Raw genomic sequence first — 24,521 nt, forward strand, 5'->3', positions numbered from 1 at the left:
TGTGGTCTAAAATCCCACAAGTCATAGCTATGAAGTATATGTGGATCAATTAAAATGGAGTTTTTTTCTTTTATATAAGAATTAGCAAATGGCAATGATACAATGACAACAAAACCACAAATGTGAGTAGTAAAGCTTTTTTGTTATTGAGTTCTACTATATATAGTCACTTTTGCGTATTTTTTACACACTCCACTGATGTGATTTGGCAAAACAGTTATTTTATATTAAAAAAATGAATTAATCAATCACATTAATAGAGTGCACAATGGCAATGTTTTAAATTTCATTTCGGTGACCATTCTGGTTTAAGTACTGGAACAAAATATTTTGGTACTGATGCAATCAAGTGTACCATTTCGGGATTAACTATATATTATATATAAATATTTATATGTCTATATAAACTAACAACTAATAGATTAAATACATATATATATATATATATATATATATGTAAGTGTGCATCATATATATGTGTATATATATATTGAAGAATTGAATATTTATAAAATGAATATACATTAAGAAAATCACAAACTTGAGTTAAGACACAAAAACAAAGAAAAGAAATAAAAGGATAGAGAAATTATTAAAAATGATGATTTTTTTTTTTGAAAAAAAGAGGGACATATTTAAAGTTACAAAAAATTAAAATTATGTAAATATATTTTATATTCAATAATTAATTAAATACCATCTATATTTAAAATTTACAAAAATGACATTCAAAGACAAAAAAATTATAAAAATAATCCAAAACAATATAAGACCTGAAATGTCAATTATGGCTGGAATGGCCGAAATTTGTTCGAAATGGGCTAGAATTTGGAGTGACATGAAACAAGAAGGTACAGTGTACCAGATACTAAACTGAAATGGAACAGAATTTAAAATTATGTGCAAATGAGTCTATAAAAGTAACTACATATAAAATTTTTATTTATTATTATTTAATAAAAGATCTTTTTTTTTTTTAAATTCAACCACATTAAATAAAATAAAAAATATTTTTCTTTTAAATCTTTTAAAGAATTAACATTTTATTAATAGAAAAGTTGTTGACAACATTTCTGAATTGAAAATGAAATTGGAATTGTAAAAGTTGTTTGATGGTTATAAAATGAAATTGGATATAAATAGTAAATAAAGCTGGGCAGAGGATAAGGGTAAAAGAAGCCATTCAAGTGCTCGCTGCTCCTAAAACCCCACTTTATTACACTGTTTGTTCGTTCACCATCGGAGGCAAGTACTGTGTCCGAGCATGGCCTCTATATCCCTCTCATTCTCATCTTCGCTTCTTCCTCTCCCTCACGATCACCTCAACAAGAACATCATTTCCAGCATTAACGTCAAACCCCAAAACCCAAAATCTAAACCCTTCCGATGCGCTTTCGCTGCTCCAGAGAAAAGGACCACCAATCCCAAGTCTTCGTCTTCCTCGGTGGCTAAGAAAAGGCACTGGAAGGAAGGGGAATTCCCTGGGTTTTCAGAAACATCCACACGGGGTAGCGGGAAGAAGACACCCATTAAAAATCTGAAGAAGAAGTTGGACCGGAAGAACAACGCCAAGGCCTGGGCCAACACTGTCACCGAAGCCTTGTCAGAACTTATCCAAAAGAAGATGTGGCTCCAAGCCCTTGAGGTATAGCTACGCTTCTAAGATTTTGGGCATCGTTCTATGTGGCAGTGTGTTATATCAGCTTCTTCTTCTTCTTCTTCTTTTTGTCCCGGGAACTTGAATTTGAATTGTGCAACTATTGAATCTGTTCCTTTAACTTCACACCAGTTGCTCAACGCAAATGCTTTTTATCCTCTCTGTTGGGATTGCTTAAATTTTCAGATTTTTTTTTTTTTTTTATATAATAAAACTGATTTGTGTTTTCTTGAATTTGTGAATTGTGCAACTATTGAATCTGTTCCTTTATCTTCATATCAGGTGCTCAGCGCAAATGCTTTTTATCCTCTCAGTTGGGATTGCTTAAATTTTCAGATTTTTTTTTTAATATAATAGAACTGATTTGTGTTTTCTTTGCGAAAACGTGTGAGTCTGTATTCTTATCATAATAACTCAACGAGAACGTGGGTTTTTCATAGTTTCAAAGAAGAAAGCATAGCCTTTCAGTTATTTCAGCTTTCATGTATTGATCGCTTGTTGTTTACATCTTATAACTAGTATCGTATGGATAGATAAGAATCAATATACCTGGTTTGTAGAGTCCTTATATGCAACTGTGGCTACTGTGATTGCTCAGGTATTTGAGATGCTCAGAGCACAGCCCTTTTATCAACCTAAAGAAGGGACTTACATGAAACTTCTGGTTTTGCTTGGAAGATCTGGCCAACCACTTCGCGCTCGTCAACTTTTTGACACAATGGTTGAAGAAGGATGTGATCCTACAGCTGAACTTTACACAGCTTTACTTGGAGCTTATTGTCGGAGCAATCAAATTGATGAGGCATTCTCAGTTCTTAACCAAATGAAGACCCTCCCCCATTGCCAACCTGATGTTTTTACTTACAGTACCTTAATAAAAGCCTGTGTTGATACTTCTCGATTCGACTTAGTTGAGTCCTTGTATGAAGAAATGGCTGAAAGGTTAATAAATCCAAACACTGTCACCCAAAACATTGTGTTAAGTGGGTATGGCAGGGTCGGGAAATATGACCAAATGGAGAAAGTGCTTTCAGGTATGCTGGAGAGCAGAACTTGCAAACCTGATGTCTGGACCATGAACACCATCCTTAGTGTGTTTGGTAACAATGGTGAGATTGATATGATGGAGAGATGGTACGAGAAATTCCGGAATTTCGGGATTGAGCCTGAAACACGTACTTTTAACATCTTGATTGGTGCTTATGGGAAAAGAAGAATGTATGATAAAATGTCATCCGTTATGGAATACATGAGGAAGCTTCAGTTTCCATGGACGACCTCTACTTACAACAATGTGATTGAGGCTTTTGCAGATGTAGGGGATGCAAAGAACATGGGGTACACATTTGATCAGATGCGTGCTGAGGGAGTGAAAGCCGACACCAAGACATTCTGCTGTCTGATTAACGGATATGCCAATGCAGGTCTATTCCACAAGGTGGTTAGCACTGTTCAATTAGCCGGGAAGTTTGAGATTCCTGAGAATACCTCTTTTTATAATTCAGTTATATCAGCATGTGTGAAAGCGAAGGATTTGATGGAGATGGAGAGAGTTTTTAAGCGGATGAAAGATGAGCAATGTCAACCAAATTCCACAACATATTCTATCATGGTGGAGGCATATAGAAATGAAGGTAGGACTGACAAGATCTATGATTTGGAACAGGAGCAGCAGGCAATGATGTCTGATGGTAATGAAAGTGATGAGGTCGTTACAATGGAAACTATGGTAGAGATCAATTGAGAACAGGTTGCCACTTCTCTATATCTCCTACTTTTTCAGGTCCAGGTGAACTACTCTTTTAACAAGGTACCGGGTACCATTGATGGGGTTTACTGAATGAACAGCCTGTCCAAACTTTGCTTCGGAGATGGAAAACAACAGTTGCTCTGCCTTCATGTCATTGTGAAGTTACTATATGGTGTCTTTAGACATCCGTAGTATTTAAGGGGAAATTATCTAGGTACCTTATGTAGATGGTTGATGTGTTGATAGAGGTAATTAGTTCCTCTCTACAAACTGGAGGTGATTCTTTAATTGTTTTGAAAATCTGACGTTTTCTTCTTATGAAATACCATTTGCGTGGCTATATTTCCTTTATTCCGTGGTCTAAATTTAAAAGGAAATTGCTGTTACATATGCACATGCGAGCCTATGCTTGCGCGCACTTACCGTTTTCTTTCTTTTTATGAAATAACGCTATAAGGGTGTATTTTTAGTTGTTTTAGAAAGTGTTATCCTAGAATAACCAAAGAGAAATACTTTAGCCATAAAAAGATCCTATAAAAGGGATCTCTGCTAATTTACATTTTATATGTATGTACATACATATGCTTCATTTCCTTGCCATCAGCTGAAAAGCCACGCTCCCAACGAACTAACAAATGTTGTGAAGATCTTTTTCAACTTCTAACATTATGGATAACTTTTTCCAAGTATGACAAAGAAACAATTTTTAGCTCCTTTCTACCTGCTTTGGAAATTTACTTTCCCTATGCAATAGGCAAACAGGGAAGCATAAATGACCGGATAAGCAATGAGAACAAAGGCCACAAGGCCTAAACGATCATGTTGAAAGCCATAATAATCCTTAATAAAAGAACTAATCGTCTTGAGCTCCCCAAAGATCAGTATCTCTGTATTCATGTCTCCGTATTGTGAAGTCAGCAGGCCATTTAGGGACCAAGATGTAGGGCAAATCCAATAGCACCAGACCCACCACTTTGGAATTTTCTGTAAATATATCAAGTAACATGGTTATTGTCTCTAGACTGTAAGTGCTAGATTGTATAAGAACAACTAAACTGTATTTAAGATCCATTTATGTAGGCTGTTGTTTTAGAGGCTAATTGCAAATTCTAAGTACTCATCTAGAGACGTGTTGGTGGAGATTGAGAAGGAGAAGGTGGCCACTGAAAGTTGATATCTACTATGAATTTAGCAGTAATATTCTGGGGAAACATGCAGAAAAGTTTTTAAAATTTTCTTTCTGGGAAAGTTCAGGTTCTGGATGTTTTACATGAATGGTGACCACGGTGCATCAGTAAGTAGTGGCTGCATTTCTCATCCATTCGGACTCCCATTTTAGTCAGGTTAAACATTAGAAAAATGTAAACCAATTGCCCAAAAGCAGATCCAGTAATTTTTCTTTTTTTTTTTTAAAAAAAAAAAAAAGGAAAGTGGTAGCTCTCCACTGTCCAGTTCTGTTTACAAGACTAATTAAACCAGTATCCTATGCGATTGACAACTTATAGAAGAGTTGAAAGGGATTAGTACCGGTCCTGGCATTAGGAAGCCTGAGAAAAGGTTCAATATGGTGTAGACTGCAGTTGCCAAAATGGAAGCTACTTCGACATTTGTGCTCAATGAAACAATCAGCATCCCAAGATACACAAAGTATAGAAGAGTGCAGAATGTGGCATAGAAGTACCAAAAGAGCTTGTAAATTGACCATTGGTAACCTATTGTTGGATATGTAATGGCCACATAGAAAACTGTTTCCAGCAGCACATAAGGTATTTCGATGGCCATCTACAGCATTCAAAAAAACAAAGGTTATTGCTGTTACTATCTACTGAACAAAACAACCGTTTGATTTGCTTTGGTAGAAATGTCAGAAACCTGTGCAAATGTGTAAGCCTTGGAGGAGTACATTCCAGCAAATTTTTCCCGGTACAGAACGGTGCGCTCAGTTTCCACATATGGTAGAACCGATGAACAATTGTTTAGGCCTAAGAATATTACAGCACTATACATGGATCCAAGTATGTTGAACAAATCCTGCTCAGTTTTTCTTCAGAAAAGAAAATAAGGAATTTAGATGCTTCTCAGGCCATAATAATGCAAAAATTAGCTTAGGGAAGTTTAGATGAACACCTCAAATGGCATAAAAAAATAGTTATATGCAATTCAAAAAATGAACTTAGCTAAATGAACTTTACTATTGGCATGCATATCAGAGATGTTTTTGAAATCATTTTCTTAATGCATATGCAAGTGTAAGTGTATGCATTTCAAAGTTTTTGAACTTTTTGTTATCCTAAGGAAAGCGTGCATGTAAAGAAGCTTACATCTCCTTTCCTTTCTGCCAAAAGACTGCCCCAAACACCAGTGCGGCAGCAATCACAAACACGAAACGTGCCAAGTTGTATTCAGGACTCCTCCAATAAGATAAGTGTTGTTTCCATAGGCATGCAATAAACTGCACCCAGCCACTTTGTGGAAAACGAGAGGGAAACTGCAAGTCACTTGATCCTGGCTGTGGTTCACTCAGCTGTTGTACTAACTCGATGGTGTCACTAGAATGAAAGAACAACCGAAATACTATGATTAATTACAACCGAACTATAATTTACATTAAAATGTCTAAACTACAGGGAACAGTTTAACCTCATGCGAGATAGAGTGATACATGCCGTCTAGTAATTGTTTACTCACCGATACAGAGGTGACTCCTTATAGATTTTGGCAAAATCTAAACCAATTTCTGCTTCTACTGAAGCTGAAGTAAATTCTAGCATCCATGTTGCTGGATTATAATTATTTTTTATCTTTGGCACACCAGAAATACCCTGTTGAATGGTGATTTACACTCAAATTAGTAATCTATATCAACTTTCATGAAATTTGTTCAATATTGTTGTATGCTAAAAAAAATTTAAATAAGTGAGGAAAAAAGACTGGTCGGTAGTTGACATGAACGAGCAACTTTAATTTTGAGTATTTTGTCAGTCTTATATTCCATTCTACAGATAGTAACAATGAGTAAATACTTATCACCAGTTCCACCATAGCTAAGAGTCGAGACTTCCTTGCAGTGAGTCAAGAGAGGACTAGGAGGCTACCATCATATGTAGGTATAAATCAAACAATCTGGGAATTGATCTATAAAATATTGGATTAAGCAATATACAGAAGACGACAACATATATTTGTAACTTATTTCACAAATATTTTGGAGTCATTAAATAGCCTTTTTTCTTGGGAGTCAAGATTCAATTTAGGGTTTATTTTTTGGTAGATTTGAACTTTTACATGAACACATGCACTGGAGAATACTATTGTAACTTTTTTTTAACATATTGTTCATTATGATGGTCCGATGTCATTTGCCATTCCATATACATAAATTTTGATGTCTTTTGATTATCTTTCTGATAAGCTCTTGCACGCTAATTCTATACCCAAAAAAGGAACTTGCATGGGATCATGCCACCATTCATTAAACTCACTTTAATTAGTCCTTCCATACTCTGTGTGTGTGTATGTGTGTATAAATGCTTTTTTATAAGTGTATGTTATCATCTTCATAACGATGATATACTAGCTTTCATGATAGTGTCTTGGTATCTGCTTATCGGACAATGTTGTTTCTGATTTCTGATTTTGTATAATTAGTCACCAATTAAAAGTGTCTCTCATTATCTAAAGATGTTGCTGTTTCAGATCACTTCAGCATCCAACATAATTCTTTCTCAAGTGTCATTTTTATTATGTATATAGTCAATGTTAGAAAGAAGCTGTGGTCTATTGGTTCAAGGAACAGCATATGTACAGATAAATGAATGTGCATTAATGTTGCAACAAGAAGTTTACGAATTTCTAATTGTGAATTTGTCCTTGCCTCAAAATATTCAATGAGTTTACTTGAACGGTGACCTAGCATTCCAGAGTAGATAATCTGTCCTCCAATTTTCATTAGAATCAACTGCACCAAAAGAACATCTATTGAGTTGTATAAAGTATGATCCAATATCAACACTGGAAAGAATATAGTACTTTTTTCTGTAGTGAACAAACATGTGCCTCAACTTGTGTCTTGTATTATCTTAACAAATTATATTTTGAAGCCTCGTGCTTTAAGCGGAAGCTTACAACCATAAATCAAAGTTAAATTTTCTGGATTTCTTGGAATTGTTATATTTATACTTTTGTTCTAGGCACTGTGATACATAATTTAAGACTGAAGAGTGATCGATATTGTTATTAATTGATTATAGATTCCTCATCCTTGTGCAAGCGAAAAAAAATTGAAGGGCAAGCTGCTTGAGAACAATAGGTCGGATGAAGTGAAGATTCACTCATAAAGTAGAGCAACAACAATCAATTTAAAGGAAATTTGGTACTATAGTAGTTGATCTTTACATTATTTTGAGCAATTAATTGTATGTCAATACAGTGTACTCTTCTTTTATCATGGCATTGAAAAAATTAACCAAACAAAAAAATGCATGTACTCATTGGGACATAAAAAGAGAAAGCACGTGGAAAAATAAGATGTTTTCACATAATAAATCAGATTTTGATAACAAAGACTGATGAGTTGCCCCAATTACTGACAATTATTAAGGTAGTAAAAAGTACTTTACATTAACTTGCAAGGTAACTAATGAAATGGCTGTGAAAGCATGGGTTAATAATCTTAATCCCTCAAATACTTTGGATTAGGCACCTTTGAGTTGAATTTTAATGTGATCTCTTTATCATGGGTTAACAATTTATATACCATGGCTGTGAAAACATCGGTTAATAACCTTCATCCCTCATATGCTTTGGATTAGGCACCTTTGAGTTCAGTTCTAATGTAATATGTATATCATTAGCCCATACTAACTAACCCTAGAATATGGGAATATGCTTTAGGTAGATTTAAGCACAAGCAAAGCACATTTACTGTAACCTTTTGATAGCTGAATGTTCAAGGACATATCAAGGTCACAAATGCTAAAAACATGCTGTCTATACAAAACCTTTTAGCATACTGGGGCCAAGAAGAATGAAATAACTTATGTCAGTAACTCATGGGGACACTAGTCCTTTTACCTCATCAAAATTCTCAAATACGTCAATACTTGGTTGGTGGATGGTGCAAACTGTTGTCCTTCCAGTGGCAACTACATTCTTCACTGCACGCATTACGATTGCAGCTGCTCTTGCATCTAAACCTGATGTAGGTTCATCCATAAATATAATCGATGGATTGGAAACAAGCTCCACTGCAATGGTTAGCCTTTTACGTTGTTCAGTAGATAGGCCACTTTGGCCAGGAATGCCAACTAAAAAATCTTTTATATCGTCAAGTTCAATTGTTTCAATGACTTCTTCTACAAATCTCTGCATTATAGATTTGCATAGAGTGATATGAGTAATGAGTGCATCATAATTTTTAATCGATTGTGTCAATAGATAGAAGTATATATAACAGTATAGTTGTGTCCTCTGAAAGAAATTTTGTTTGTCTACAAGCATCGGTAATTGTTTGTTTGTGCTATATGCATCATCAATATTCGGGGATAAACCTATTTATGCGGTCATTTTTTTAAGATTTTCATTTATGCTTTCCGTTCTCTCCGTACAACCAAAACCCTGAGGATGAAAACTATTCCATTCTGGTGAAGCTTTGGTGATTATAGAGGAGAGTTAGTAGATTAGTGGAGTTATGAGGAAACGGGTGGCGATTGAATCTAAGATTTTTGAGGTAGTAAGGGAGGGAAGTTGGGTTCATCTTACTGAAAAAGGTTGGAAGGTGGTGAAAAAGGTTAGACTGAGGATAGGCACGGGAAGGTGGTTCTTAAAAGCTCTAGAGGATTGCTTGAAAGCTGGTAGGAAGGAGTTTTTTTCTGGGCATAGAGAAGGTGATAGGGGGTATGTTGCACAGAAACGTACTAATTCTAGAGGAAGTTTTTTAGAGCTGATGGAATATGGGGGGGGGGAGGATATCGGAATTTCTTGTTTATTCCAGAGGATAAGGAAGGAAGGGGGTGGAGGAAAATGGTGGAGGCACTGAGGGAAGCTGGCTGTACTGGTGGTGCAGCTTCACAGCCACCACAAAGCTCTTCTTACAGGTCTTACAGGGAGGTGCTCCAAGCTACAGTCAGGGGGTCACATCACTCTGAGACTATGGCAGGTGCTAGAGGAGGGGTAGGTCTGCTAAAGGATGGGTTGCAGGCTAAGGGGGAAGCTAGTAGAGCTAGTATGAATGAGGAAACGGTGTTGAGTGCTTTACAGGAGATAAAGTGTCAGGTTGATGCTTTGCAAGTCAACTTAAGTAGGCTGTTACGGTGTGCTGAGGAGAATAAAGGGGTTGAAATAGAGTTAGGCCAGATAGTGGGCTGTGGCCCACGGATTGCAAAGCAGGGACAGAATGAGATGGGGGCTGGAAAACAGATACAAGTGGGCCAGGGGGGAGAGGAGGATCCAAAGGGCAAAGGTGTGGTTCACGGGCTGGGCCTGGGCAAGGGTGTGCATGGGCTGGGCCCGAGTAAAAACTCAGGCCTGAACTGGCGTGTAAAAGACCCGAAACAGTGTGTTTTGGGTCTGACCATTGAAGCCGATATGGCACCTATAGGGCCGGGTCCTGGGTTGGCTCTGGCACAGAACCGGCCGACGGTGGAAGGTGGCTCAGGCGAAGTCCTGCCGGTGGTCGTACAGTCGCCGGAAAGGGAGGGGGCCGAGATTGAGGGTCTGTATGGGGAGTCCGATACAGTACCTCTAGGGCCGAGTCTAGGGGTGGTTCTGGCACAGAACCGATCAACCACGTGCGGCAGCTCAGGTGAGGTCCCGCCGGTGGTAGTACAGTCGCTGGAAAATGAAATGGAGGCTTTAAGTAACGGGAGTGAGCCCATTCTTTTCAGCAAGGGTTCGGGAGCTGTCCAGGGAGGGTCTTCATCGAGTGGGTTTGTACAGAACATTTCGGTGACTTGTTCTGAACCATTAGAGCAGGTGTTTTTACCTGTAATCCAGTCTGGTGAGAAACTAGAGGGCTTGGGGGTGCCGTGTGAGGGGATACAAGAAAAAACAGTGGAAGAGGTGGAGGGAGGGTGCTCTTCAGCTAAGGAGGAAGGGATGTTGATGTTGTATGATCCTACTAGTACTCCAACAGAGGAGGAGGAGGCTGTAGGAGAGGATCCCACACCTTTAAATGTGATTCCCCCTAATATTTCCACTGACTGGCTTTTAAAAAAGGTTGAGGACCTTCAAAGCTGTTTGGGAATATCTTGTGAGGGGTACGAAGAGCAATTTAAAGCTTTGATTACAGCCATTGCAGCAGGACATCAGGGAGTAGGGTCAAAAAGAGATAGGGAGCTGAAACGCTTGATGTGGTCTATAAATTATGAAGGAAAGGAGGGAAGTGCGAGTAGGGGCAGAAATAAGGGAAGGGCTGGAGCAGTTTGTAAATGAAGCCAAAAATTCTGAGTTGGAACATTAGGGGGTTGAATGAGTCGAATAAACGTCTTTGTATAAGGGCTTTATTAAGGCAATGGAAGGCGGACGTCATTTGTTTGCAGGAAACAAAGTTGAAAATCATTAGTAGAAGAATTATTAGAAGCATTTGGAGTTGTCAATATGTAGGATGGATATATTTACCATCGAAAGGGGCCTCGGGAGGTATTTTGGTTATGTGGGATAAGAGGGTTGTGGAGTGTACTGATGAGTTTATGGGGGAGTATGCAGTGGGGTGTTCCTTTAAAAATTTGGAAGATGGGTTTGTATGGGCATTCGCTGGGGTTTATGGGCCTAATTTGGATAGGGAGAGGAAAAGGTTGTGGGATGAGCTGGCTGGACTTAATTCTTGGTGGGAGGTCCCATGGTGCATTGGTGGGGATTTTAATGTAACAAGATTCCCTACCGAAAGATCGGGGGGGGGGGGGGGGGGGGGGGGGACTTCAAAATTCAGCAATGGTGGAGTTTTCGGACTTTATCTTTGAACTAGGCCTTATGGATATTCCTCTGATGGGAGGGGAGTACACTTGGTCTAATAATCACACTTGGTCAAGATTGGACAGGTTTCTTATTTCGCCTTCGTGGGAGATGCAATTTCCAGATCTGATCCAGAAGAGGCTCCAGAGGTTATGTTCTGACCATTTTCCTGTTTTACTAGATGGGGGTGGTGTGCAAGGGGGTAAGAGGCCTTTTAAGTTTGAAAATATGTGGCTAAAAAAGGAGGGGTTTGTGGATTTGGTTAGAAATTGGTGGAATTCTTATGTATTTGAGGGTAATCCGAGTAAGGTGTTGGCTGGAAAATTGAAAGCTTTGAAGAAGGATTTGAAGACATGGAATGAGCAGGAGTTTGGTGAAATAACTAACCAGAAAAATTGCTTACTTCAAGAATTACAAAGTTTGGAGGGAGTAGGTGATGAGATCAATCGAAAAGAGCAAGTAGTAACTGAACTCGAAAGACTTACCTTATTGGAGGAGATTTCATGGAGGCAAAAGTCAAGGGCGTTATGACTTCGGGAGGGGGATAAATGCACCAAGTTTTTCCATCGCGTAGCTAATGCACATAGGAGGTTCAATACCATTGAGTCTCTGAATATTGATGGTATTACCTCGTCAGATCAGGCGGAAATGAAGGAATATGTAGCTGCACATTTTGAAAACTTATTGTCAGAACCTATTGCTTGGAGACCTAAGGTGGATGGCCTAACTTTTGAGAGTATTGACCAAGTTAGTAGGGTGTGGTTGGAGAGACCTTTTGAAGAGGAAGAAGTACATAAAGTTCTTAGGAAAATGAATAAAGATAAAGCTCCAGGCCCGGATGGTTTTAACATGGCTTTTTTCCAAACTTGTTGGGAGGTGGTGAGAGAAGATGTTATGCGGGTTTTCCAGGAATTTTTCACTCATGGCAAATTTGAAAAAAGCCTAAATGCTACTTTTATTGCCTTAGTCCCTAAAAAAGCTGGGGCAATAGAGGTACAAGATTTTAGACCGATCAGTCTTGTTGGCAGTGTATATAAGATATTGTCGAAGGTGTTGGCGAATAGAATGAGCACGGTAATGGAAAAGATTATCTCTAAATCGCAAAATGCCTTTATTAGGGGGAGACAAATACTAGATTCGGTTCTCATTGCCAATGAATGTTTGGACAGCAGAATCAGATCAGGAATTCCAGGTATACTTTGTAAGCTAGACATGGAAAAGGCATACGATCATGTTAACTGGGACTTTCTGTTGTACATGTTGAGTAGATGTGGGTTTGGGGAAAGATGGAGGAAGTGGATAGGGCATTGTGTGTCAACGGCACGCTTCTCGGTCTTGGTAAATGGAGAACCAGTGGGCTTCTTTAATAGTTCGCGAGGGTTACGTCAAGGAGATCCATTATCACCACTTTTATTTGTAGTAGTCATGGAGGCTCTGAGTAAAATGGTGACGGCGGCTGTAGGAGGAGGGTTCTTCTCTGGTTTCTCTGTGGGGGATTCACATAGCCAAACTATTATTTCTCACCTTTTATTTGCAGATGATACCTTGCTATTGTGTGAGGCAAATGCTGGACATATTCAATCATTGAAGGCCATTCTACTTTGTTTTGAAGCTATTTCCGGATTGAAGATTAATCTTGATAAGACAGAAATGGTCGCAGTAGGGGATGTAAGTAACATGAGCAGATTGGCTAACATATTGGGATGCGTGGTCTCTTTCTTGCCGATGAAGTATCTTGGGCTTCCATTGGGGGCTTCTTTCAAAGCTAAGTCTATTTGGGATGGGGTTTTGGAAAAATTTGAGCGTAGGTTGGCTGGTTGGAAAAGGTTATATTTATCCAAAGGGGGGCGGCTCACTCTTATTAAGAGCACTTTCTCAAATCTTCCTACGTACTATTTGTCTCTATTCCCTCTTCCTGCTAGCATTGCATGTAGAATGGAAAAACTTCAACGTGATTTTTTATGGAGTGGAATAGGAGAGGAGTTTAAGTTTCATTTAGTGGGCTGGGATAAGGTGTGCATTTCCTTGAGAGATGGCGGATTGGGGGTTAGGAATGTGAGGATTCTTAATAGGTCTTTATTAGGAAAATGGCTTTGGCGATATAACAATGAGAGTGGAGCCTTATGGAAAGGGGTGATAGATTTGAAATATGGTTGTGAAACGGGGAGTTGGTGTACAAAAGAGGGAAGGGGGTCCTATGGAGTGGGGTTGTGGAAGTTCATACGGAAAGGATGGGATTCTTTTGCTAGTAATACTCGATTGAGCTTGGGGGATGGAAGAAGGATACGCTTTTGGAAGGATTGTTGGGTGGGTGACACAGTGTTGCAGGAGGCTTATCCTGCTATTTACAGTATTGCAAGGGATCCAGATGCCATGGTAGCTGATTTGAGGGTAACTATACAAGGTTCACAAGAGTGGAATATCAGCCTAATTAGGGAGGTACACGACTGGGAAGTGAACATGCTGGTGGATTTTTTTAATTTGCTGTATAACATTCCTATTGCTGCCACAACTGAAGATGTGATGATTTGGAGACCTTCGAGGAAAGGAAAATTCACAGTACGCTCGTTTTATAATTCTATTACTGGGCAACAAGGACATTCTTTCCCCTGGAAGAACATTTGGAGGACTAAAGCACCAACAAAGGCTGCCTTTTTTGTTTGGACAGCAGCCTTAGGCAAGATACTAACTAATGATAATCTGAGGAGAAGGGGCCTTGTTATCACGGACTGGTGTTGTATGTGTCAGAAGAGTGGGGAAACGGTGGATCATCTACTTTTACATTGTGAGTATGCTAGAGACATGTGGAACTACTTTTTCAGCAAGATGGAAATAGCATGGGTGATGCCAGGCCGGGTGGTTGATCTTTTGGCATGCTGGAGAGGTATTACTGGGACACCACAGATTGCAGCTGTTTGGAAAATGGCCCCTATTTGTATTCTTTGGTGTATTTGGAGTGAACGTAATGAGAGACTCTTTGAGGACCATGAACGTTCCTTGGAAGAGTTTAGGAGTTTCTTTTGGAAGACTCTATTTATGTGGGCTATTGGGTTGGATTTAAATGGGCTTAGTTTTCATGATTTTCTTGTAACTGTTACTAGTTCTTAAAAAGGTGTATGCTTTTGTATACCTCTAGTGTACTTGGGCTATGCCTATCCTTTTATCAATGAAATATCATATTACTTATCAAAAAAAAATATTCGGGGATTTTCAGCTTGATCTAAACATGCATTTAAGTTTATATCATTCTCTTGTTTCTTCCATATATTTCAATCCAATTAAAGTAGTTGACTGTCTAAAAGTGTGACACTAGTGGACACAAGTCTCTAAGTCATCAAGTTTCTGACAGTAATAATTAAAAGTCAAATTTAACAATACAACAAAGTCTTAATTTTTTGCTAATGTTTACTATGAATTTTAAATTAGAGTATATTTGCTAAAGACTCTTGAAGCCTGTCTTTATTGTTGTTAGAGACTTGGTTTACTTATGATGATAATGCACAAAATTTTGACTCCCTTTAGAAATTGTTTGAAATTTGAATTATAATACAGAAATACTATTAATAATAATTGTGGAGGGGAAGCAGAGGATTTCATACAGCTTTTGTCTCTGGATCAATCTCTGGTGGCAACCGCAACCAAGCTGAGTATGTCACTGATTCTTTTACAGTAATCTGAGGAGAATGTATATCATTTTGCTCACAGTAACCTGATATTCTTGCAAATGTACTCTGGATCTTGGGATACCCTCCTATTCTTATATCCCCTTCAATAATACCTCCAGTTTTCCTTCCAGAAAGGACATCCATGAGAGTCGTTTTCCCAGCTCCACTGACCCCCATAAGTGCCGTAAGAATTCCTGGCCTAAATGCTCCTGTAATATCTCGAAGCAGCTGAAGCCTTTTCTGATTGAAACCTTTCTTTCTCATCTCCTGTGCAGGAGAGATGAAGCTGACAAGTAATCAGTAATTTCTTTCTAATGGTCAAATAAATAAAAGTCATATGTAACTCATTGGTTGAATTTGACTACCAGAGGCATATCAACGAAGTATTGCACATCCTTGAATGCTATTGTCAGAGGCTCAAATGGTAGGACCAGCATCCCTGTACGACCAACACATTCTCTACTATCATTTAATAACCAAAGTTTATTCAGTGAATTAGGTATCATGTTCTTTTTATTACTAGCTAAGAAGTTATAAGCTCAAAGTTTTATCTTACCAGAACTTTTTGTCTCTTCAGTAGCTTTGGAAAAGGTACCTAGAGTTGATCGGTTATCCAGTTGTGTGCTACTTCTGCTACCATTTTTTTCTTGTATTTGAGAAATGCTTTTCTTTGAAATAATAGCTCGAGACATTTTAGGAGCTGTATTCATTACAAGCTTATAGGTGAACTGAATGGAATTTGAACTTCACTTGTTATGCTTCTTTCTCTAGTGAAAGGATCTTACCTGGCAAGTAAGTTAAGGCTAAGACAAAGCCTGCATCAAAAAGTATAGTGAACCCAAGCAAAGCCCCTAATGATATCCAATAGAAATAGCTCTCAAAGTTCAAGCCATGACTGGTTAGAACCTCCCTCCCTATGGTCGTGTTTCCCTTTGAAATCTACAAAATGAGAGTGGACAGGCTACTTAAAAATTCTTCTGAACAAGGGAACAGCATTTGTCCTGTTCAGCTTACCTCCTTTTGCCATCGTGGAGCAAGGAATTCATTTAGTGCTATGCCTATTTGCGCATAAGTCATGGGAGAAAGCCAGAAGCCCCAACTCAGCCAAGGTGGTAAAGAGGCTGCAAATAAGAAAACTCTGTAAGTAGTCTTGTTGTTATCCCATAGAAAAAGAAAATATGGATGCACTTACTTTTAGGAATGATGAAGCCTCCAAACAAGAAAAGTGTCATTAAGATCAAAGCACCACAAGTTGATGCAGTCACCATAGTCTGGAAAATTGAGGCGATGAAACGACACATAGACGTTGATGCTAGATGTAGGGCAAACAGCAGAAGAAACTGGGAAAAGAACCTGAATCATTTCCACATATGAATCTTAAAGATTATAAAGGGGAGACATTTATCCTTTTAACGTTTTCTTTATATGGATTTTAAAAGTTACCTCCCTACTTCAGGGCTATACCCAATAACATAGTAAGTCAGTGCTGTCCAAAGTATGGAATCAACCAGAGAAAATGGAATTTTCAGTATAGATGCTGGAATGGAATAAGCCCATGCTGGATACAGATAGAATGATCTTTGCTTGTAAACCACTGGGAGTCTGGTGATTGTCAAGGACAGTTCTGCAACTCCATTAGTCATGAGTCTGACAAGTGTATAGTATAGAGCGCCCAAAAAATAATTGGCACTGTTCAAGTCCACAGTCGTCTGAGTGCGTAGAAATATGGTCATTGCAATAAATGCAGTGATGACAAGCTGCGGAATAAGGGAATTTTGAAAAAGTTTTAGTTCGATGTGGTTTGGCAGTTTAATTGTACAAAACCACGCTAAGAATTCTTGTGCTTAAATTATAACCTGGACTGTCTTGAACACATAGACAAATGAGTTCCGTTTCAGGAGAAGTAGCTCTCTGGACATGCAAGCTTTGAACAATTCCCATTTTCTCAAAGAGTAAATACTGAACGACAAGGCATTTCTGTGGCTCTTAGATTTGTCATACGGCTCTGAGAGATCATCATTTAACCTCTGTCCTAAATCGCTTGCTTTGAACATTTGAGAGAACTGATCCACTGAGACATAATTATAGGGAAGGCCAGCATGGTACCAGTATTGTGCCTGGTCCTTCTTGGAGATTACCTGTAGAAAGTTGAAATCAGAAGATATGAAGCGATCAGAACTGTTGCCAACAGGAGAAAAGGAGATATTTTCTCACCTCCTGAAGGAAGTCTGCAGCACCTTTTCTTTCTGGGCACTTGAAACCACAATCCTCAAAAAATTGAAGTACATGACTACGAGGACCATGGTATACTATTTTCCCTTCTGCCATCAGTATCACTTCATCAAATAGATCAAATGTTTCGGGAGCTGGTTGAAGAAGTGAAACCAATGCAGTTGTATCAGTGATGTGCACCAATTGCTGAAGACAGGTAACAACCTGAAAGGTTGTGGAGCTATCCAATCCAGTCGATATTTCATCCATAAATAGAGCTTTTGTGGGCCCAACAATCATCTCCCCTGCCAGGCAAAGTAGCCATGAAAATCTAGGGTTGCTTGCATAGGAAGTATTTTAGTCACTTTCTCACTAGGGAAGAGGTTTAACAAATTGTGAAGCTATCACATAACAATTTCCAAACTGAAGGTTTTAGAACAAGATGAAGCTTTGATGATTCCTTTTATGTTCAAGAAAAACTCTTATAAGATTTATAAATAGAATGCCTGATATGTATAGTAGATTGAAGATGTGAATTCAAGGGAAGAGGGAATTCAAGAAGGCCTGGTTGAGAATAGGATCGTCTGAGATGTACTAGAACTGCAAAATTGTATGCAAAAGGAAATGAACTAGCGACATAATCTTTTGTCAACAACCTGTTGTTAACCTTTTCTTCTGGCCACCCGAAATGCCTCTTTCCAATGCATCGCCAACCATTATGTCACTGCAGATATCCAGTCCAAGGATCTAAAAGGCCAAAATGTTGTAGTTTACACATCACGTTGGAAAAAAACATCTTGTTTGAACTTCTCCATTACCTAAATTAATCTAGCTCTGTTTGAAGAAAAACTACCTTCAAAACATAGTCTGTTTGGAGATTTCTTTTTTGTCCTTCAACTGCTATTGCCTGCAAGTATCATGTTATGGTCTGGTATACTGTCCAACAAATTCCAGCAAAGTTTTACAAACTAAGGATTACCTTCATATAAGTGTCCACGTCAGGGTCGGGGACAATTCCTGCTGCTTTCTCTTTTCTGCTTACTTCCATCATGATATCTGCATACAGAGAAATGGAAATTAACTTCAAATATGTGAACTCATTGCATGAGTACCCTGGAAATGAAGGCATGAGGGAAAATAAGCCTTACCAGCTCTGCTTCCAACACCCTGGCAGCGAGCTGAAAAGTCAATTGTTTCCCTCACAGTCATTTCAGGTATGTGCAGGTCATATTGGCTTATGTAAGCTGATGATTTCTGTGGAACAAACTCATCTAGTTTGTAACCATTGTAAGAGATTTCCCCTGCAACCTAAGAAGGAACAAGCTGAGGATTATTGTAAAGATTGTGACATTTAAATCTGATTATCTCATAATCATGAAGTATAGATAAGATTAATTACTTGTTATCGTGTATGAACCATAAATAAGATTAATTTCCTATGGAATATAAAAGCCAATGGAATTCTGATGTGGACAAAATGCATCAGTCTGAATGCTGATCATGCTCTTTGTTGGTTCAAACCATAGTTGCATGCAATTTCTGTACAATCTTAAATTTAAGCCAATATAATCTTGAACTGTTTTAAGAATGAGTTTTCTTTCCTAGTAACTCACTGCTTTTATGCTCTTCTACTCTAGCCTTTTGAATTGCTCACATTTAAAGATTGGTCTAGCTTTCCGGCAAGAGCCAATAACAAGGTCGTTTTCCCACTGCCTGGGGGACCAAGCAGAAGTGTAAGCCTGCATTCAAAGAGAAGTATTAGGAGTAAACAATTTTGGCCCGTAAATTGAATCTTGACATGATTTTTGTAACTTAGCTGACTCGGATAAATTCGAATGACTTTCATGTAAACTTTTTTCTGTCTTGCCTGTTTCAAGAAACATAGTACTGAATCTAAATCAAAAGTGGCTTTACTATGTGCTATTCCAGTATCTAGCATTAGAATCTTATTCAAACGTGTTGCATTTCATCCTCTACATTGCAATCCTTTCTGCCAAAGTCAGCCATTTCCTCAATAGACTAATAGTCAATACTACCACAAGTTCAATTCAAATCAAAGCCCCTGATTTCTTTTAATGTGTATATATATATATACATGCTTTGTGATGTCCCCCAAATAAAATCTGGCTTACCTTGATGGTTTAATGATGCCACTAACATCTTTTAAGATGCTTATATTGGCTTCCTGAGAATTGCACCGTATTACCTTCTTAAAAACCTGTTCCAGAGAGAAGTTTTCATTAAATTTATAAGACAAAACGTGTAGCTATTTTTGCTGATGACTTTGTTGTCATGGGATTGGTTTTAGGTATTATTTCTTCGATTCAGGACTTAGAGGTTTGGGCAGGAAAGTGACACAGATTTATCTACCGTTATAAAGAACAAATGCATACTTACTGATAACTGACTCATGAGAGAGTTCCATAGCGTCGGAAGAGGCTTCCCTTGGACTACTTCGCACTTGACTTCCACAGACAGATTCTTGTATCTCACCTCCACAGTGGGTAACTTTACGTTCACCCTAGCATTATCACATTAAGATATGTTAGTTTGTGTACTTATTTTTTTGTAAGCAGGTACGTCCCCAATATCTCATGATGATGAGACTATTTTACAAAGACTCAATATTCCTATTAAACCTCTGAAATCAAAACCTATGCACATTGTCAAGTGGCTTAAACCTACTCAATATCGTGTGAAGCTAAATGTGGATGGTAGTTCGTTAGGTAACCCGGGCTGTTCGGGTGCTGGAGGGGTCATCAAAGATCATAGTGGGAAGTTGATTAGATATTTTGCGGAACATATTGGCTTCGGATCAAGTAACTATGCTGAAGGGATGGAGCTCCTTCTTGGATTACAGATTGTGAAAAGCCTGAATCTAGTTAATGTTGATAGTGAGCTTGATTCTATGATTGTTTTCCAGTGGGTGATGAAATCTCATTGTGGTCTATGCTATTTTGAAGATTTTTTGGAAGAAATTATTGAGATTCTTGGTACATTGAACTATTCTATTTCTCATGTATATAGACAAGGCAATGCTCCTGCAGATTTTTTGGCTCGGATGGGTTCTGACGATAATAGTATGATATGGGAGGATTTCTCTTTACTTCCACATTTACTAAAAGGAATGTTGAAGATGGACAAAATGGCTCTTCCTCATGTTAGATTTGCTTAATTTTGTTGGTTGTTGTTTTTCTTTTAATAATTTTTGCTGTTCTTGTTGGATTTTGGTTATAGAGTATAAGGTCTTTTTGACACTTAGGTTTTGGTTGTTCTTTCTTGTAACCCCCCAAGTGTGATGTTATTACTACGGTATTCCTTTGCCATGAGTAAGGGTTTATGAATAAAATTGAGGAGGAGTCACTCTTGGGCCCAAACTCTTCTTAAAAAAAAAATAAAATAAAAAATCTCTTTGTAAACATTTGAATCAGTAAGAATAAATCTAACCAATATATCAATGTTAGTTTTCTTGTTTCGATCATGATATATATATATATATATATATACACATAGATGTGTATATATGTATACCCCTAACGATATCTTATACTTCGCAGAAGATGGTATGCTGTGATAGACTGAAATTAAAGGTCCAAACAGGAATTTAAACATGGCCTCAGTATCAGTAATTTAGCATAAAAGGGGCCTTAAAATGCTATTTTAAACCTATTCTTGTCGTAACTTGAGAGAGAGAGGAAGAGAGAGAGAGAGAGAGAGAGAGAGAGAGAGAGAGAGAAGGGGGATAAATTAGATTTTCTGGAACTGGTTGAGTTACTCCTCTATTAACTTATAAACGTGGACAAACCTGTCTATCCTGTCTCTCAGTTTCTGCAGCAACCGGAGATTATCATTCTCAATGTGCTTTATGAGCTTCTGAATGAAAAGATGTCTGTCAACTGTTCTAAGCTTGGTAACATCTGTCGTCCTCTTCCCTTTAAATTCCATTCCACTGCTTCCGGGGTCGTGATCAATACCAAACATTGAGGTTCTGAGCCGTTTAAATGTAGGTAATTTCTCAATTGCAGCCCATTGCAACTGAAGTTCCTCATCTTTCTCCTCTATAAAACAATCTGCACCAGTTTGTTGAAATGGTGGTTGAATGCCTCCTTCAATGGTGGACAACTCCATTTGAATGGATGTGTTGGTTTTTGCTTGGAGCAGCACCACACCGGTCTTCTCCAAGTTTTAGTAGACAACTTGTTGTAACTCGAAGTTGACAAGCACGGTTTAAATAAAAAAGATATGCTGGTTTTTCCTTGGACTGCAACGCAAACTACTAGACGGTCTGATCGGTATAAATGAAATGAAATTAAGGGACATTTGACTTGGAGAATTTTCAGCCTTTTGTGTCTATTAAGGCTGCTATGTATAATTTTCGTAATGAGATAAACAGTTGCCTCTGGCTGGCCACCTGTCTTTTAATACCTAACACGGTAACTACTTCATGGTAATGTTTTAAAAAAGGAAAATTTTTCTTATCATTCTTACACTTCACACATCATATTTATTTTATTTTTTTTTTATTTTTTTTATAATAAATATGTAATGTGTAGATGATAAATAGAATAATTTAATTAGTTTAATAAGAATAAAATGAAATAAAAAATAAAAATAAATAAAAAATATTATTTTAATATATAAAATATGTGGTGTGGGATGATGTGTAGCATTTCTCGAAAAGAAAATTTGGCTTACTCACGGCCGTTAGAAAAAGAGTTTTATTATTTTTAATTAAGTTTGTGTATAAACATGGGGTCTATTATAATTAGGACAAAATAGTCCCAACACAAATAAATTTTCATGCTAGCTGATGTGGTAGAAATCTACCACAACGATGCGTTTTATGTATCAATAAGCAGACTTGTAAATAGATTGCTTATGGTGGGATTAATTGACTATCAGTTGCTAATTTGAAATATAAAAAGTGAAAGTAAATAAAAGAATTTGACAATTATATAAAAAACACAAAAATTTATGTGGTTCGACTTGAATAAGCCTATATCCACTAGCAGAGTCGGTCTCAAAGAATTCACTATTAGAAAAATTGAGTATAAGAGACGTATAACAAATCACTTCTTATTCTCAAAAACTCCAATATACTTAATGAACTCTTAAAACTTACAAAAGGAAATCTCTCTCTTTTTTTCTTTGCTCTGGCTGCTCAAAATTCTTAATACAATTAAAAATAACATGTATTTATGTTGTACTATGTGGAAATCTCTAATTACAAACATTCACTTTAGTAGCATGTCAAGCAAACAATCTGCCTAGCGTTTGCTCGAGCTGACTATCGAGCGTACAATTTGTCTGGAATTCGCTTAAGCGAACTATCGAACGAAGTGTTAAGCCAAAGTTCAATTGAGCCACAGTCTAATCAGGATCAAACTACAATCGAGCCAAGTCTTTGGAACTATATTTTCAATAGGAATCAACCCATTCTCAACAGTTCTCACTATCAAATCACACATGGTAGGCCGGTTTAAAACACAGCACTCCAAGCACCAATCAATATTGGAGTGCTGTCCTCTTTGCCAAAGAAAACGCACAAGTATCAAGTTGATACTGATACCATTCGTCTCGGTTCAAGGACAAACTAGGCACATCTACATGATATATTTAAAGGGTTTTTCGCAATTAGGACTCCTTATAACCATTTATATAGTGCAGCCTAAGCACACTTATGGTGTAACTTAAAGCATGTCTGTGTAATAATATCGTTTCTGCAATTATATTGTTTGTGCTGTCTTATAACATTAATTCCAATGGTTTTCACTTCACCACACTGAATTTCCTTGAAAAAATATATGACTTTTAAGGGAAATTTCTGTCAGCATTCTTCAGCAACACTCAAAAATGATACCAATAATTCATTGCTCTTGTTGATGTGAAAAGGCTAACCTTATTCAAGCAATGATGCCCAATCACCATCCTCAATATATGTGGGGAAGGATTTTATTCTTCATACACGCTATGTATAGCCATTGGCTGGTGCTTTAATGTTGTCAATCCCAAGTGCAATGGACTTAATTACCTTTTTCAATGATTGTAATGGAAGTTTGGAAGATTATTATTTTTCTTCAAACGAGATGAAACAAAAATGCAGCAAGCCATATAGTCTAGCCATAGGCTATGACTCTTCTTCTTTGGCATAATGCCATTAATTTATGGGATTTTCCTTATCTTGCTTGTCCTTGCTTTGTTCAGCCAAAACATGAAAGTGTCCCACTCTATGAAAGAAAGAAATCTGAAATGTATATCCTTAAAGTTAAATAGACTGCTTAAACAAAATTAAATGGAGTGTCCACTCTCAACCACTCCAAAGTTGTTTGATATTTTTATTGTACTCCCACTACAGCTTGTCTATTTTTGTCTACCATTTCAGTCTTATCTTTACACTTTGTGTGTTTTTTCGAGGGGTTACCATGTCTGTTTCACACCATTTTCAACCTTAAAAATGTGTATAATTAAATCATGCAGTGTCCACTTTCAACCTCTACAAAGTTGTCTACCATTTCATCAATCTTACCTTTACACTCTGTATGTTTCTTTTACAATTTCGTACTACTTTAACTTGATTTCTCACTTTAGCCAACCAGATCCTAGATTCTTAGTTCCTGTTTGGCATTCATAAGTAGCAAATCTATTTCATTTGAAACAATACTCTACAAAATAACTCAAATTTAAATTATTATCTTTGTGTTCATTTCCATGAAACAAATAGAAACATAAAAGGATTGAATATTTCAAACATTTTAAAGTATATTGGAGAATTAGAATTGTTAAAGCCACCTCGACCGGGGATCCCGACAAATTTTACACTGTCGGGATCGGTTGTAGAGCCCCTCATTGAGAAATATACCAAAACCGCATAATCCAACCAGATGGCTTTCATGATGCGAGAGGAGGGAAGAAAAGCTTGGTGAATGGGGGTCCGGGGAGCCACTTGCCTTGATTGTTACACCAATCCCGACCCCCCGATATCTCTACAGCTTAATCTGTCTATTCTCAGTGGAGTAATGACAGACTTATCACTTTTTTACTATCACTTTATTATTTGTAGTGTATTTGTTTTTTCTTTATTTTTTTTTTTTTTACTATCACTTTATTATTTGTAGTGTATTTGTTTTTTCTTTATTTTTTTTAAGTATATTTTTAATATATTTAATCATTAAGAAAAAAATTAAAAAATATATAATTTTATTGATAATCACTTTCTTAATTATTAAGTAAAAAAAAATTTTAAAATTAAAAAATTTAAAAAAATAATAAAATAATTATAAAATAATGA

At 37.4% G+C, this 24,521-nt stretch overlaps 2 protein-coding genes across 5 annotated transcripts; one reads left to right on the plus strand and one right to left on the minus strand.

Annotated features, from left to right (window-relative positions):
- The first annotated feature begins 1,159 nt into the window (after window positions 1-1,159).
- LOC122300323 (pentatricopeptide repeat-containing protein At3g06430, chloroplastic) lies at window positions 1,160-3,758 on the plus strand. The gene is made up of 2 exons (XM_043110881.1): window positions 1,160-1,645; window positions 2,256-3,758. The coding sequence occupies exons 1-2, from the start codon at window positions 1,265-1,267 to the stop codon at window positions 3,399-3,401; spliced, it is 1,527 nt and encodes a 508-aa protein (XP_042966815.1). The 5' UTR covers window positions 1,160-1,264; the 3' UTR covers window positions 3,402-3,758.
- A 162-nt stretch (window positions 3,759-3,920) lies between these two features.
- Window positions 3,921-21,566, minus strand: LOC122300322 (pleiotropic drug resistance protein 3-like). Of its 4 annotated transcripts, XM_043110877.1 has the most exons (24): window positions 21,039-21,566; window positions 19,631-19,754; window positions 19,366-19,451; window positions 18,888-18,972; window positions 18,382-18,541; window positions 18,213-18,289; window positions 18,087-18,140; window positions 17,890-17,980; window positions 17,237-17,538; window positions 16,879-17,160; window positions 16,466-16,779; window positions 16,215-16,375; window positions 16,037-16,143; window positions 15,808-15,961; window positions 15,579-15,722; window positions 15,388-15,461; window positions 14,957-15,289; window positions 8,481-8,771; window positions 7,282-7,365; window positions 6,096-6,229; window positions 5,729-5,956; window positions 5,280-5,451; window positions 4,935-5,189; window positions 3,921-4,391 (listed from the first exon to the last, which is right to left on the minus strand). In XM_043110877.1, the coding sequence occupies exons 1-24, from the start codon at window positions 21,359-21,361 to the stop codon at window positions 4,125-4,127; spliced, it is 4,302 nt and encodes a 1,433-aa protein (XP_042966811.1). In that variant the 5' UTR covers window positions 21,362-21,566; the 3' UTR covers window positions 3,921-4,124. The 4 variants fall into 4 exon arrangements, with proteins under 4 accessions (XP_042966811.1, XP_042966812.1, XP_042966813.1 ...); XM_043110878.1 differs by lacking the exon at window positions 21,039-21,566 and having other exon boundaries at window positions 18,888-19,100; window positions 19,631-19,685; XM_043110879.1 differs by lacking the exons at window positions 19,631-19,754; window positions 21,039-21,566 and having other exon boundaries at window positions 18,382-18,534; window positions 18,888-19,100.
- Window positions 21,567-24,521: the final 2,955 nt, after the last annotated feature.

The sequence above is a fragment of the Carya illinoinensis genome, chromosome 2 (assembly GCF_018687715.1).
Source record: "Carya illinoinensis cultivar Pawnee chromosome 2, C.illinoinensisPawnee_v1, whole genome shotgun sequence".
Taxonomy (NCBI): Eukaryota; Viridiplantae; Streptophyta; class Magnoliopsida; order Fagales; family Juglandaceae; genus Carya; species Carya illinoinensis.